At 46.3% G+C, this 15,369-nt stretch overlaps 1 protein-coding gene across 4 annotated transcripts in view; it reads left to right on the forward strand.

Annotated features, from left to right (window-relative positions):
- Nucleotides 1–15,369, forward strand: part of MORF4L1 (mortality factor 4 like 1) — a 76,298-nt gene that overhangs the window by 51,701 nt on the left and 9,228 nt on the right. For 3 of the 4 annotated variants that reach the window (XM_082253036.1, XM_082253037.1, XM_082253038.1), the window contains 5 exons: nt 3,689–3,769; nt 4,559–4,584; nt 5,894–5,982; nt 7,496–7,597; nt 8,154–8,242. In XM_082253036.1, coding sequence (XP_082109162.1) covers nt 3,689–3,769; nt 4,559–4,584; nt 5,894–5,982; nt 7,496–7,597; nt 8,154–8,242 — 387 coding nt within the window. Of the gene's footprint in view, nt 1–3,676; nt 3,770–4,558; nt 4,585–5,893; nt 5,983–7,495; nt 7,598–8,153; nt 8,243–15,369 lie in introns of all 4 variants that reach the window. The other variant, XM_082253035.1, reaches the window with a different exon arrangement.

Genomic DNA, 15,369 nt, shown 5'->3' on the forward strand with positions numbered 1-15,369 from the left:
CGGGCAGCAGAGGGAGGAGAGAGCTGAGATACAGGAATGTGCGCGATACCGACAGTGGGCATCAGAGGGAGGAGAGAGCTGAGATACAGGAATGTGCATGATACCGACAGCGGGCAGCAGAGGGAGGAGAGCGCTGAGATACAGGAATGTGCATGATACAGACAGCGGGCAGCAGAGGGAGGAGAGAGCAGAGATACAGGAATGTGCATGATACCGACAGCGGGCAGCAGAGGGAGGAGAGAGCTGAGATACAGGAATGTGCATGATACCGACAGCGGGCAGCAGAGGGAGGCGAGCGCTGAGATACAGGAATGTGCATGATACCGACAGTGGGCATCAGAGGGAGGCGAGCGCTGAGATACAGGAATGTGCGCGATACCGGCAGAGGAAGGAGAGAGCTGAGATATAGGAATGTGCGCGATACCGACAGCGGGCAGCAGAGGGAGGAGAGAGCTGAGATGCAGGAATGTGCGTGATGCCGACAGCGGGCAGCAGAGGGAGGAGAGAGCTGAGATGCAGGAATGTGCACGATACCGACAGTGGGCAGCAGAGGGAGGAGAGAGCTGAGATTCAGGAATGTGCACGATACTGACAGTGGGCAGCAGAGGGAGGAGAGAGCTGAGATGCAGGAATGTGCACGATACCGACAGTGGGCAGCAGAGGGAGGAGAGAGCTGGGAGGAGAGAGCTGAGATTCAGGAATGTGCGCGATACCGACTGCGGGCAGCAGAGGGAGGAGAGAGCTGAGATGCAGGAATGTGCACGATACCGACAGTGGGCAGCAGAGGGAGGAGAGAGCTGAGATTCAGGAATGTGCGCGATACCGAGAGGGGGCAGCAGAGGGAGGAGAGAGCTGAGATACTGGAATGTGCGCAATACCGACAGCGGGCAGCAGAGGGAGGAGAGAGCTGAAATACAGGAATGTGCGCGATACCGACAGTGGGCAGCAGAGGGAGGAGAGAGCTGAGATACAGGAATGTGCATGATACCGACAGCGGGCATCAGAGGGAGGAGAGCTCTGAGATACAGGAATGTGTGCTTCCGTGACCCGCTCTGAACACTGCAGAGGGGAGGGCGCTGTACCGCAGGTATTTCACACTATTGAATTACAGAAACACACTGAACATTATATAAAACAGTGATAAAGTGGATGCTAGGATTTTACAAGCGCTAAACTAGGGCTTATTTTCGGGGTAGGGCTTGTATAGCGGCCCTCCCCGGAAATAACAGGTTTTATTTTCAGGGTAGGTCTTTATTTTCGGAGAAACGCGGTATAACTTGGATTACAAAATCTTCAGTTTTACTCAAATTAGTTGATGCAAAAATGAACACACCCCAAAACAAAAACTCCTCCATCTAGTATTTTGTATGACCTCCATGATTTGTAAGGACAGCACCAAGTCTAGGCATGGAATGAACAAGTTGGCGACATATTGCAACATTGATATTTTTCCATTCTTTAAGAACAATCTCCTTTTAGAGCCTAGATGATGGATGGAGAGTGATGCTTGTCTCTTCAGAATTGCCCATAGGTGTTCCCCCCGATTGGGTTCAGATCAGGAGACCTTCTTGGCTACTGAATCACTTTCACCCGGTTCTTCAGAAAGGGAACAGTGACCTTAGAAGTGTGCTTTGGATCATTGTCATGTTGGAGAAGTGTACAACGACCAAGAGTGATGGTAGCATCTTCTCTTTCAGTATAGAGTAGTAAATCTGGGAATTCATGATACAATCCATAAAATACAGCTCCCCAACACCAGCAGCACTCATGCATCCCCACAGAAGGACACTGCCACCACCATATTTCACAGTAGGCACCATGCATTTTTCTTTGTTCTCCTCACCTTTGCAACACCATACAGTTTTTTTGAATCTCTCCGTTCCAAAAACATTTATCTTGGTCTCATCAGAGTACAGGGTCCCAGAAGACATCTTGTTTTTCAGCATGGGCCCTGGCAAATTTTAGGCTGGCTTTTTTTGTGCATGGGCTTTAGGAGAGGCTTGACTGAACTGATGAAATGAACGGTCCATGTGTGTGAAAGGGCCCTTAAATAGAAATGAAAGGCAAAACATTTGTGTTTAGATATAATAAACATTATAAATACCCCCCCCCCTTTTAAAAGTGATCACATTCCCTTTGTTCTCAGCTGCATAGGAGCTGGGGGAGGAGAAACCGCAGCACACTAAGCTTTTCAGTGAAAGGTCATATAATGGGGGGGGGGGGGTAGAAAAGTCAAGTCTGATCATTGGTGGAGAGCAGGCGTTGTTCCCAGCTCTAGAGCACTGACCACAGTGTGCTCTCCTGCTTACTCTGGTCAGATATTAACCACTTCTGGACCGGAAGGATTTGCCCCCTTAATGACCAGGCCATTGCGATTTGACACTGCGTTATTTTAATGGAAAATTGCGCAAACATGTGTCACTGTACCCGAATAAAATTGATGTCCTTTTTTCCCAACAAATAGAGCTTTCTTTGGGTGGTATTTGATCACCTGTGCGATTTTTATTTTTTTCGCTATAAACAAAAAAAGCGACAATTCTGAAAAAAAAACAATATTTTTCACATTCTGCTATATAACCTTTCCAAAAACAATTCAAAATCTAATTTTTTTCATAATTTTAGGCCAAATTGTTTCCTGCCACATGTTTTTGGTAAAAAAAAAAAAATTGCAATAAGCTCATTTTGATTGGTTTGCGCAAAAGTTATTGCGTCTACAAACTAGGGGAAAGATTTATGTAATTTTTTTTTACTAGTAATGGCGGTGGTTTGCAATTTTTAGTGGGACTGCGACATTGCGGCGGACAGATTGGACCCCTGACATTTTTTTTACACTTTTGGGGGGACCAGTGACATTCCTACAGTAATCAATGCTAAAAATATGCACTGTTACTGTAATGACACTGGCAGGGAAGGGGTTAACACTTTGGGTGATCAAGGGGTTAAATGTAAGCCTTGGGGAGTGTTTCTAACTGTATGGGGGCGGGGCTTTTGAAATGATCATAGAGACCTGTGATCCTATATAGAAGGATCACATTTGCTCTGTGATCCTTCCAGAGAGAAGAACGGTCAGCTGTGTTTACAACAACAGACCGTTCTTCTCTCTCAGTGGGGAGCAATCGGAGCCGCCGGCCCCCGTGCAACGGAGTCCCTGCTGCCAAGTGGGGGCGGGAGCACGACGCCTGTGGCACGTGCTCGCCCCCTAGCAGCAGGCGCACGTCCAACGTAGGTAATAGGAATGCAGAAGGACTGGCAGGAACACCCAGGATTTCACACAGGAAGCAATACAAAGAGAACAGGAGACTTCTTCATTCAAGTACACGGTACAGCAGACACATATCAGGAATATGAAATGTTAGATTTACGCATTAACAGATAAATCTGTTTCATAAACATATACATTTGGCTTAGGCAAGCATACAGATTTTGGGAGGAATATGTTGGCAGACAGTTTGTTGCTCATCTGGAGATGAGACTGGTAGACGGTATCAACTGCACAATGTGACGGTCTATCAACCCCCCCCCCTTCCCGAATGGTCAGCCTGGGCTTTTCTGCGTTCTCCTACATGTGAGGAAAAGATTACGTGATTGGCCAGAAATATATTTGCAGATATTCATGGGCTAGAATTTTGTGTGCATGCCTTTTGTGGGGGCTGGTTGGGTGTTCTAATGTTTTTAGTGTAAATTTCAGGGATCAGTATGCAGAGGGGAAGATGAGAGCAGCCGCTCCAGGAAAGAAGTCAGCTGCACTTCAGCAGAAGAATGTGGAAGTGTAAGTAAACGGCTTGACCATTTTGTCATTTAAAGCTAATAAAATGAACAGTGACTATACCTTATACCAGCCTTTTTCAACCAGGGTGCCTTAAGGTTTCCTTAGGGGTGCCTTGGCAAAATGCCTACAATTTGCCTCAAAATTGTATACAAGCCGGTGGGTGGATGAAACCTTCCTTTTAGCTACACAAAGCCACAGGTTTTCATTGTACACTATTCTACAACCTTCTAGCTGCCAACCTCCTAACGACCAATGGCAGCATCAGTTGATAAGGAGGATGTCAGTTACCTGCATATCATCCTTGTTTGACCCTCCCTTGCCCCTCTCCATCAGCTTTGGGGTCTCAAAACTGAGGGAGAAAAACATTGGAATACTAGTCAGTACCAGTTTACATAAATGTATTTGCTTTGGAAGAATAAATCGCCTCTAACGTTGGGTGTCCTACGTTTATTGATGTTGCTGCATTATGTAAAACTATCAGAATAGTTCTTACATTTTAGAATGGGGCACCTCAAGATTGGCCATGATTTTAAAGGGTGCCTCGACTGAAAAAAGGTAGAGAAACTCTATCTTTAACTATGTGCCATGTATCATTGCAAAAAACCGAAAACCAAAAACTTACATTGCTGCAGATTACTTAAGAAAGCATCCATTTCAGCCGTATTGTGGAGGATTCTGGCCAAAAAGTTACATAACGTCTACATGGATTCGATGATTTGGTATTGGTAATTTCAGTGTCTTGAGAAGGAGGTTTGTTAATTATTTTATTTATTTTTCTTTATGCTTCAGGAAAACCAAGAAAAACAAGCAAAAAGGTAGGCTTCCTTTTTTTTTTTTTTTTTGAAGATATGTTTTAGTTTTAATTACTTGTATTACTGTTTTTTTTTTTTTTTTTTTTTTCTATAAAACTTAACAAGACAAAAACACTCTCAGCTGTTTCCCAATGCTTTGCAAAACATATCAGAATAGTAACTTAGATGATACACCAAATATCATGTGTCAGATCAAACAGTAGGTCCTAATACAAAGTATGGAGTTACATTCAGTGACTGTCTGGATCACACGTGTCAAACACAAGGCCTGCGGGCTGAATCGGGCCATTAAATGTGGCCCTCACACCTTGCCTGCAGCTGCAGGAGAGCTCAAGCTCTCTTCTGGTCCTCCTCCAGACCCGGTACTTTCTGCTTTCCAGCAATGCCCCCAGCTTTTTCCCAGCAACAGCACAAGGGAGGGGGTTCACTGTGATGTAAGGGTTGGTGGAGAGGCTCTTGACGTCTTATGTAAGGGAAGGGGATGCTCTGGACATCTAGTCTTACAGATGCAACTGGCCCTTTTGAGGGCAATCATAATGCTGATGCGGCCCACTATTAAATTGAGTTTGACACCCCTGGTCTGGAGTAACAGAGGCAAGAGTAAGTGGGTTAGAAAGCCAGTGGTCCCACATAGCATCAAACAAATGGGGCTTCTTCTGAAGCTCGTAGATGAGTTTATAAACTGGGAGACTAATGTTAATGAATTGTAGCCTCATGGATATAGTAGGGACGGTGACACCCTTCCGTGTGAATAGGATGGCTTTTTTAGCAGAAAAGTATATAATCCACAATAAGATTCTCCTATTATGAGACAGGTCTCCAAAAATAGAGGAGACAGTTTTTAGGATGGGAAATATTCGGCAAACCCAGGGTCAAGGAGATGAATATGTTGACCTCTGACCAAAAGGCCTGAATGACTGGACTGGGGAAGTCAGCCATTTCTCCGTAACCTCTAAAAAGCGTCTGGGCGCACGCCCATTTTCTGTAGACGTACGGGGGGTAGGGGCTGTGTTGGAACAGTTGAAGTTGGATAACCCTATCCTTAAGATGAGGATTTATATGTCCCTTCAAACTCTGACCATTTCGGGTCTGTAATATGGAGGTCGAGTGATAACCATTTCTGTTGAGCCACCAAATATTTATAATTTGTGTCACTAGTAAGAGCAGAATAATAGAAGGATAAATCAGGTGGTTTCAGATCTATGTAGTAGTTTTTCAAAGGGAGTGATAGGCTTCCTTTTCAACTGGTTTACGTGTGTGTGTAGAATTTTTTATTTTTTTTCCACATAATATTTTTCTTGTTTTTTATTAGCCCCTGGGAGTGGAGAGGGCACCAGTACCAGCGATGCTCCTCAGCCACCACGAAAGAAACGGGCCCGAGTGGATCCCACCGTTGAGAGTGTAGGTATCGTGTCTGTCTAGTAGTTCACCATGTTCAAGTTTTGCATTAGAAAAAACCCAAACCTCACCCGTGTAAACAGCAAGACAATATAGAGCTTGTGTAATGTATACAGTAGTTCTCTGCTGCCAAACCTTGTGCACATTAAGGAATTAGTACAGGTAACAACAGTAAGTTATTACTGACATGTAATCAGCTATTGCAGTCGATCTGTATTGTGAAAACACATTTAAAATCCTTCTTTGTACCTTATTTTTTATATAAATTGTACCGGTCACGTGATCTTTATTCCACAGCGCACTCCGCCATTTACAGCTGCTGGGCGTGTCCTTTGTCCCCAGCTGCTGGGCGTGTTTTCAAAGTGCATAACTAATTTCCGGAAGAGACATTGTACCGGTCTAACGTCACTTCCGGTTTATGGGCACATAGGGTAAAGGGAAATGATGTTGCATGCCTACTGTATAGCGGTGTCATTTCCATGGCAACGCATCAGATGTCGCCCCCCTCCAATCCAGCATGCATAGAGTGCATAGTGAGTGATATTTTAGGTGTCATCTGGGTCAATGTGTTATTTTGTTTTTGTTTTGTTTTTTTGTTTTTTTTTTTTACTGTTATTTTTGCTGTCATGGAGGGGCATAGAAAGTGACTGTGTCTGTACTATTTAAGTGACGGGTCACACTTGTGCGATGCGGGAAGGCTGCGAATTCGCAGCCTGTTCCCCCATCGCAAACGCACATCTGGCAGTTCACACTGCCATATGCGATACGCAGACGTCAAATCGGGTGTGCAGCAGGAAAGTGGGTGGGGTCTGGACCGGAGCGGAGCAACTATCTGACAGATGGCACATGTGATGTGCAACATGGGAACGCTATATGAGAATGTGAGCAGAGACTGGAGAGAGAGGACTGAGCGGCAGAGGATCAGCAATTTTTTCCCCCAAAAAATTGCGTTTGAAAAACCGCTGCGCAAATACCGTGTGACATAAAGATTGCAAAACCCACCATTTTATTCTCTAGGGCAGGGGTCTTCAAACTATGGCCCTCCAGTTCAGGAACTACAATTCCCATCATGCCTAGTCATGTCCGTGAATGTCAGAGTTTTACAATGCCTCATGGGGCGTGTAGTTCTGCAACAGCTGGAGGGGCCATAGGTTGAAGATCTCTGCTCTAGGGCCTCTGCTTATAAAAAAAATTATATATTTGAGATTCTAAGTAGATTTCTAGCAAACAAAATGTTTTTTTTCATGTAGGAGAGGAATGTCCAAATTGGCCCGGGCTGGAAGTGGTCAAATAGTTTGTAATTCCTAAGAACAAAAATAGATGGTGCAATGTTTGTAAATACTGTGTATAGCAGTATAAATGGTCATTCAAGTTGTGACAGAGCTGAAAATTGGCCTGGGCGAGAAGGGGGTAAAAGTGTCCAGTAGGCAAGTGGTTAAGATGTGTTTTGCATTGCCGGCTATCAAACTGCTTACAAAATGTTATTCTCTGTTTACGTTTTGTTTTTGTTTTGTAGGAGGAGACTTTTATGAATAGAGTTGAAGTTAAAGTGAAGATACCTGAGGAACTGAAACCCTGGCTTGTGGATGACTGGGATCTCATCACACGTCAGAAACAGGTATTGGAGTGAGATAAGGAGTTGAGTGAGAAGGATAAGGTCACTTAATAAATGCACATTTTTTTGCAGGTAAAAGAAATGTTTATTATTTTTTTCTTAGGAGCCTGCAGAGCATTGCACCCATGATTAGCAGATCACAGGTGCAATGCCAGGCTCATTCAGACTTCTCTAAAGCTGTCTGCTGGAAACCTCCCGTATGGGCAGACAGTTACTGGAGAACAAGAAAAATCAGTGAACTCGGAGCGCTCATCAGCGCCCTCAAAGTTCATTGAGAAATACAAGCGGTCTTGTTTGTTGTGTACAAAACATACAATTTGAGCAGCTGTACATTGCCATGTGATAAAGCATGCTGTGCTACTGATCTATGGAAAAATTCTGCCACAAAACTGGTCCCTGGTGCCAAAAAGGTTGGGGGGCTGCTGCTATGAAGTGTACAACAAGCTAAGCTGATGGTATTCACAGCTATATTTTAAATTGTAAGTTCATCGCATTCCTTAAATGGCTATAATTTATATATCTATTCTATGTTATACATATGTTTTTCTGATTCTTGTAGTTGTTTAATCTGCCTGCCAAGAAGAGTGTGGAAACTATCCTTGAAGAATACGCTACTTACAAGAAATCTAGAGGGAACACCGACAACAAGTACGTACTTTAGCACTATAAAAATACATTTCTCTATCGCTCATTGACAGACGTAGTCTTCTTGATTCTCAAGAGCTGGGTTATGTTGTCTCCGCAGGAGTAGGACTAGGCAGAAAGACAAAACGTTCTGGCTCCACCTTAGGGGCAGTCCCTGAGGGTATATCCTCCCTCTCTCTGCTACAGGGAATCAGTTTTTTTCTGTCTAGTCAGGAGTAAGGACCTAAGTTCCTTGCTGGGATCTTTTGGTCCTGGCAAGACTTTTTTTCTTTAAGAAAAAGACATTTTTTAGGTAGTTTCTCCAGTGTTTTTTCTGTGAGATCTTCAAGCAAAAATGCCGGACTGGGCGACACTTGTGGTCACCCCAGCCGGCCTACGAGCGCGCGCAGACCATGGCATTGCGCTTGGTCGGCCGCGACATATTCAAGTAAGTATGCGGGGCCGGGCGACGGGCTGGATGTTGAGATCCAGTGGTCACCCCGGTTTCTGCCTACGAGCGCGTGCAGACCAGAGCTCCGCGCTGGGTCGGCCGCGACGGAGTCCCAGTGAAGGGACTGACTTTGCGAGTTAAAAGTCTCGCTTGGACGCCAGGTACCAGAGAGTCGAGGCGTCCACAAACCCCCACCCCGGTGGAGAGGGTATTGTGAAGAGAGGGTGCCTGTCGGTTCGGTATGGTGAGTAAACGTTCCCTTTTTTCCTCATTATGAGGCAGTATATATTATGGGCCCCTCCATATATGGTCAGTATATATCTGATACTTACAAGTCCCCCTTGTAATACAGCATGTGTTTGTGGGAAGTGGACTTGGTTCAAGAGCTAACACTCTACCCAGCAGACTGTAACATTACAGCAGACATAGGAGGTATAATCCTACCTTATGTGCAGTGTATCTCTGTAGATCCATATGTCACCTCTTAGCAGAGTGCAGGTGAATGTGCTGGGAAGACGATATCGGCGGTCCGCCGCCATTTTGCCGTAGACCGTATGCATGTATGTCCTCAGGTCACGCCGGCCGCCATGTTTTTGGAGTCTTATGTCTCTTCTATGGGGGCGGCCATGTTTTGTGAGCCCAGCTACCTCGTGGAGGGCTGGGAACGCCGGAAGGCGTACACAGGGGGCGGAGCCACGCCTTCTACCCGGGAAAAAGCAAACAGCTCCTTCCAGTCTGTGTAAGACAGACGCTGACTGCAGTTGGTTGGAAACTGCACTGCATCGGTTGGTGAGCCTTGGGGGTCCCTCTCTCTCTCTCTGGGATCGAGAAGCAGGTACTCTGAGGGGCGCTATTGCGCTAGGGGGAGACACACAAAAAAAAAAAAAAAAAAAGAAAAGGTTTTTTTGTTTTTGCTGGCAAAGGTGTCCTGTATTAACATGGACCCTGCCACTCATGTATCTCCTCCGGATCCCCTCGAGGGGTCTGCGGGATCCTCCAGCACCCCATTGACAATTGAATCATTGTCAGCTATTATGGAAACGTTTGTGTCCCGGGTGGAAGTGGCTTGTCAGGGACAGGGCGCAAGAAAGCGACCCCCGCCTAAACCCCTTATTATCTGAAACCTCGGATTCAGACTCTGAGCCTATTTCTGCAGTTGCAGGTACTTCATCTGGGATTGGTGTCTCGGGTCCTGTCTCTTCAGACAGTGAGGAAGATGTTTCGGCATCCGCCATAGCCCGAGAGGAAGCGTTGGTAAACGCACTCATTGTATCTGTTCAAGAGACCTTAAGGTTACAGGGTATTCCATCAGAAATAGCTGAAACTGAGATCCCTTTTGGGACTAAAAAACGCATCAAAGTGGCGAAGGTTTTTCCATTGCCGAAATGTTTTGGCAATCCAATCGAAGAAGAATGGCGTCTGCCAAAACGCACTTTTAATATTTCTAAACGCATTGACAGGCGTTATCCGTTTGAGGAAACCCTTATTAAGAAATGGACAGAACCACCTGTGGTGGATTCACCTATTGCTAGATTGAATAAAGCCACGGTTATTCCTTTAGAAGACGCTCCGTCTTTTAAAGATCCAGTGGATCGCAAGATAGAAGCTATGTCTCGCACCATGTTTTCCTTGATTGGATCAGCTTTCAGACCAATAATTGCTATTGGTCTGGTTTCGCAGGCTGTAACTGAATGGACCAAGTGGTTACGCCGGGACTTAGAAGAAGTCCCTCAGGCGGTATCAGATTTGTTGGAACAAATGATACAGGGGTTACAGTTTGTATGTGATGCGGCGTTAGACGCCACTCCATTAATGGCGCGAGCATCAGTCTCAGCAGTGGTTCTCAGGCGTACACTGTGGCTAAAAGGTTGGTTAGCCGACCAAGGTTCCAAAAAAGCATTGGCTAATATCCCCTTTTCAGGAGAGCGTCTATTTGGAGCCAACTTAGATGAGATCATTAAGGATCTCACCGGTGGAAAAAGCACCTTTTTACCGCAAAATTTTAAAGGTAGAGGAACTCGTCAAAGACGAGGACCTTCTTTTTCTGCTCACAAGAGGTTTTTTCGTCCAGCGGGTGAAAAAAACTAAGTCCTCCAAAGCTCCTGCAGGAGGCGTCAGGGGTCGTTGGTCGGGCAAGCAAAAGCCCGCCCCCTCCAGACCTGAAGATAAACCATCCAAAGCCTGAAGGTGCGCCCCCACCCATAACTGGGGTGGGGGGACGTCTTCGCCGGTTCCCGGATCCATGGCTTTCCAGAATCCCGGACAAATGGGTTTGCGAAGTCATAAGGTCAGGGTACAAGATCGAGTTTCGATCTCTCCCACCGGCGCGATTCTTCCCTTCCAATATCCGACTATCCTCAGATCGTTTCGAAGATCTGCGGAGAGCAGTCACAGATCTACTACAACAAGGAGTGGTAGTCCACGTTCCTTGGACAGAACGGTTTCAAGGGTTTTATTCAAACCTATTTACAATACCCAGGAAAGAGGGCAAAGTGCGTCCAATTCTGGACTTAAGAGCACTCAATTCTTTCGTCAACATAAGAAGATTCAGAATGGAGTCCATTCGCACGGTAGCAGCCTTCCTGCATCCAGGGGATGTCCTAGCGTCCATAGACATCTAGGACGCCTATCTTCACATTCCCATTTTCGCAGGACATCAGCGTTTTCTACGCTTTTCCGTAGAGGAGAACCACTATCAGTTTGTGGCGTTACCTTTCGGTCTCGCCACGGCTCCGCGGGTCTTCACAAAGGTGTTGGCCCCAATGTTGGCACTTCTGCGCCAAAGAGGTATATCGATTCTAGGTTACCTAGACGATCTTCTGCTTCATGCAGAGTCTCCTCAGACCCTGCTACAAAACATAGAAATTACTATGATTTCTTTACAGGAATTCGGGTGGCTGGTGAACCAGCAAAAGTCATTTCTGGTTCCCACCCAGAGGCTCGAATATCTGGGTCTAATTCTAGACACAGTCAGGACAAGAGTTTTCCTTCCGGTAGGGAAACTCCGAAAGATTCAATCAGCAGTCCAGTTGTTACTGTCCAACAGCTGGTCTTCCCTTCGGACTTGCATGAGGGTTCTGGGGTTGATGGTGGCTTCCTTCGAAGCAGTCCCATTTGCCCAGTCCCATACCCGAATTCTTCAGCAAGAGATTCTTCTCAGATGGAATCGGAATCCGGAATCCCTGGACAATCAGATACGATTGAGCAAACAGACCAGAGAGTCTCTGGTTTGGTGGCTTCGGTCTCCAATGCTCAGCCAGGGAAAGTCATTTCTGCCAATATATTGGACGATAGTGACCACGGATGCCAGTCTATCCGGATGGGGAGGAATTCTTGGTCAGTTATCTGTCCAGGGACTTTGGTCCCCGGAAGAATCCAGGTTACCGATAAATGTATTGGAACTGAGAGCGATCAGACTTTGTCTGATTCACTGGACCGAGCAGCTCCAGGGCAGCCCGGTTCGGATCCAGTCGGACAATGCCACGGCCGTGGCTTATGTCAATCACCAGGGGGGCACCAAGAGTGTCCGAGCGGCCAAAGAAGTGGCTTGCATTCTTCGCTGGGCGGAACGATTTGTTCCAGCAATCTCTGCGGTGTTCATTCCGGGGGTGGAGAATTGGCAGGCAGATTATCTCAGCCGTCAGACCCTGGATCAGGGGGAATGGTCCCTCCATCCAGACGTTTTTCACCAGTTGTGCCTACGGTGGGGCACCCCGGATGTGGATCTGTTGGCATCACGATTCAACAGGAAAGTTCAGAGATTCGTGGCTCGCTCCCGCGATCCTCTAGCAGAAACCGCAGACGCACTGATCGCCCCGTGGGGGCAATACCAGCTAATATATGCCTTCCCTCCTCTCGCGTTACTGCCAAGACTTCTTCGCAGGATAGAGGAGGAAGGAATCCCAGTAATCCTGGTAGCTCCGGACTGGCCTCGTCGAGCTTGGTACGCCGACATGGTCAGACTGGTGGCGGACGTCCCATGGAGACTTCCTCTCAGGGAGGATCTACTGTCTCAGGGACCGATCTTCCATCCTGCTTTACAATCGCTGGCTTTAACGGCCTGGCTATTGAGACCCAGGTGCTGAAGGACAAAGGTTTGTCAGCTTCAGTTATTCCTACTCTAGTTGAAGCAAGGAAAGCGACTTCCAGAAAGATTTATCATCGCACATGGAAGTCCTACATTGCATGGTGTGAACCTTTGGGGTTCCGTCCTCGGTCTTATTCGATTAGTCGAATATTGGCTTTTCTGCAACAAGGGGTTGAGCAGAAACTGGCCTTGAGTACTATCAAGGGTCAGGTCTCAGCATTAGCCATCTTCTTTCAGAAGCCTTTGGCTACTCATTCCTTGGTGCGGAACTTCATCCAGGGGGTGCGACATCTGGCTCCGCCAGTGCACGCACCGTTACCCCCCTGGGATCTTAACTTAGTGTTGTCGGTTCTTCAGAAACCTCCCTTTGAAGATATTAGGGAGATTCCTCTACCCACGTTGTCCCAGAAGGTGGCCTTCTTGGTGGCTATTACTTCTGCACGCAGGGTGTCAGAACTGGCCGCATTATCTTGTCGTTCACCATATCTGGTGGTTCATAGAGATAAGGTGGTTCTTCGTCCGAATCCATCCTTCCTACCAAAAGTGGTTTCAGAATTTCATCTGAATGAAGAAATTGTATTACCTTCCCTGTGTCCTAAGCCCAGTCATCCTCGGGAGTTTGCTTTACACTCCTTGGATGTGGTCCGGGCGATCAGGGTATACTTGAAAACGACAGACTCGTTTCGCAAGACGGATTCACTTTTGTGATCCCAGATGGACCCAAAAAGGGGTTGCCTGCATCTGCCGCGACCATTTCCAGATGGATCAGACAGACGGTAGTACAGGCTTATTCTATTAAGGGTCGGGAGCCCCCGTTCCCTGTTAAGGCGCACTCCACTCGGGCACTTAGTGCGTCATGGGCCTTTCGCCATCAGGCGTCAGTGGTCCAGGTGTGCAAGGCGGCTACCTGGTCGTCGGTGCATACCTTCTCTAAACATTATAAAGTTGATGTAATGGCATCGTCTGATGCCTCGTTTGGCCGCAAGGTTTTGCAGGCCGCAATTTGAGGAGACCAGTGGTCTACCTCGAGGGTTTTTTTCCGTTGGAAAATTTTTTCTTTAGTCTCATTCTTTGTTTATAATGAGCCTTTAAAACTTCTAGTTTGGCACCGGTTGGGCCTTCTAGATTGGATTTGATTTTGTCAATCCCACCCCTCATTTGTGGCACTGCTTCTGGATGTCCCAGCTCTTGAGAATCAAGAAGACTACGTCTGTCAATGAGCGATAGAGAAAAATGGATTTTTGTAAGAACTTACCGTAAAATCCTTTTCTCTTAAGCTCATTGACAGACGTAGTACCCGCCCCTCTATCATTGAGTTGGGTTGGGTTAAATTCTCTGTACTGCTTTAAACAGAACTGATTCCCTGTAGCAGAGAGAGGGAGGATATACCCTCAGGGACTGCCCCTAAGGTGGAGCCAGAACGTTTTGTCTTTCTGCCTAGTCCTACTCCTGCGGAGACAACATAACCCAGCTCTTGAGAATCAAGAAGACTACGTCTGTCAATGAGCTTAAGAGAAAAGGATTTTACGGTAAGTTCTTACAAAAATCCATTTTTGCCTTGTTTGCTGGCCGTCCCTTTCTTTGTTTCCATTTGTAGGGGTCAAAGTAACTTGGTTTTTGTATTTGTTTTTATTTTTTAAACCATTTAGCCTTTTCGCTGGCAGTCATTTTTGCATTTTTTTGCACACATTTAAAAAATAATTTTAGGCTTGAAGATGACCCAAAACCTTCACACATTATTTTCTGAAAGCAGACACCCTAGAGCAGGGGTGTCAAACTCAATTTCCTTGTGGGCCACATCAGCATTATGGTTGTCCTCAAAGGGCGGGTTATATCTGTAAGACTATATAAATTTATGCAGGGGGGTTTTTTCTCAGAGAATTAAGTGCAGGAACTTGACCACGGACGAAGCGCATTGAACGGTGGGTGTGGCCAAATTGCACTAACAGTAGGAGGATCTTAATAGGGCAATAAATACCAGGAATCCGTTATGTGTAGAGTTCAGGGATGCTATTTACTGACGGCAAGGTGCAGGGTTGTGCTGTATACAGAGTGCAGGGTTGGACCCTGTTTTGTGCACTATTGAGTTGGCCCACCCTTTGCAGCTATAACAGCTTCAACTCTTCTGGGAAGGCTGTCCACAGGGTTTAGGAGTGTGTCTATGGGAATGTTTGACCATTCTTCCAGAAGTGCATTTGTGAGGTCAGGCACTGATATTAAGAGAAGGCCTGGCTCGCAGTCTGCACTCTAATCCATCCCAAAGGTGTTCTATCAGGTTGAGGTCAGGACTCTGTGCAGGCCAGTCAATTCCTCCAACCCAAACTCGCTTATCCATGTCTTTAGGGACCTTGATTTGTGCACTGGTGTGCAGTCATGTTGGAACAGGAAAGGAGCCATCCCCAAACTGTTCCCACAAAGTTGGGAGCATGAAATTGTTCAAAATGTCTTGGTATGCTGACACTTTAAGAGTTCACTTCACTGGAACTCAGGGCCAAGCCCAACCCCTGAAAAACAACCCCACACCATAATCTTTTTAGCTGGCGGGAGGGAGGAAAAGAAGTCTTTTCTGAATTCTAATGTTGGGTATTAAGTTTGCTTGTGGGGGGAGCAAAG

The sequence above is a fragment of the Pelophylax lessonae genome (genome assembly GCF_965119305.1).
Source record: "Pelophylax lessonae genome assembly, chromosome: 4".
Taxonomy (NCBI): Eukaryota; Metazoa; Chordata; class Amphibia; order Anura; family Ranidae; genus Pelophylax; species Pelophylax lessonae.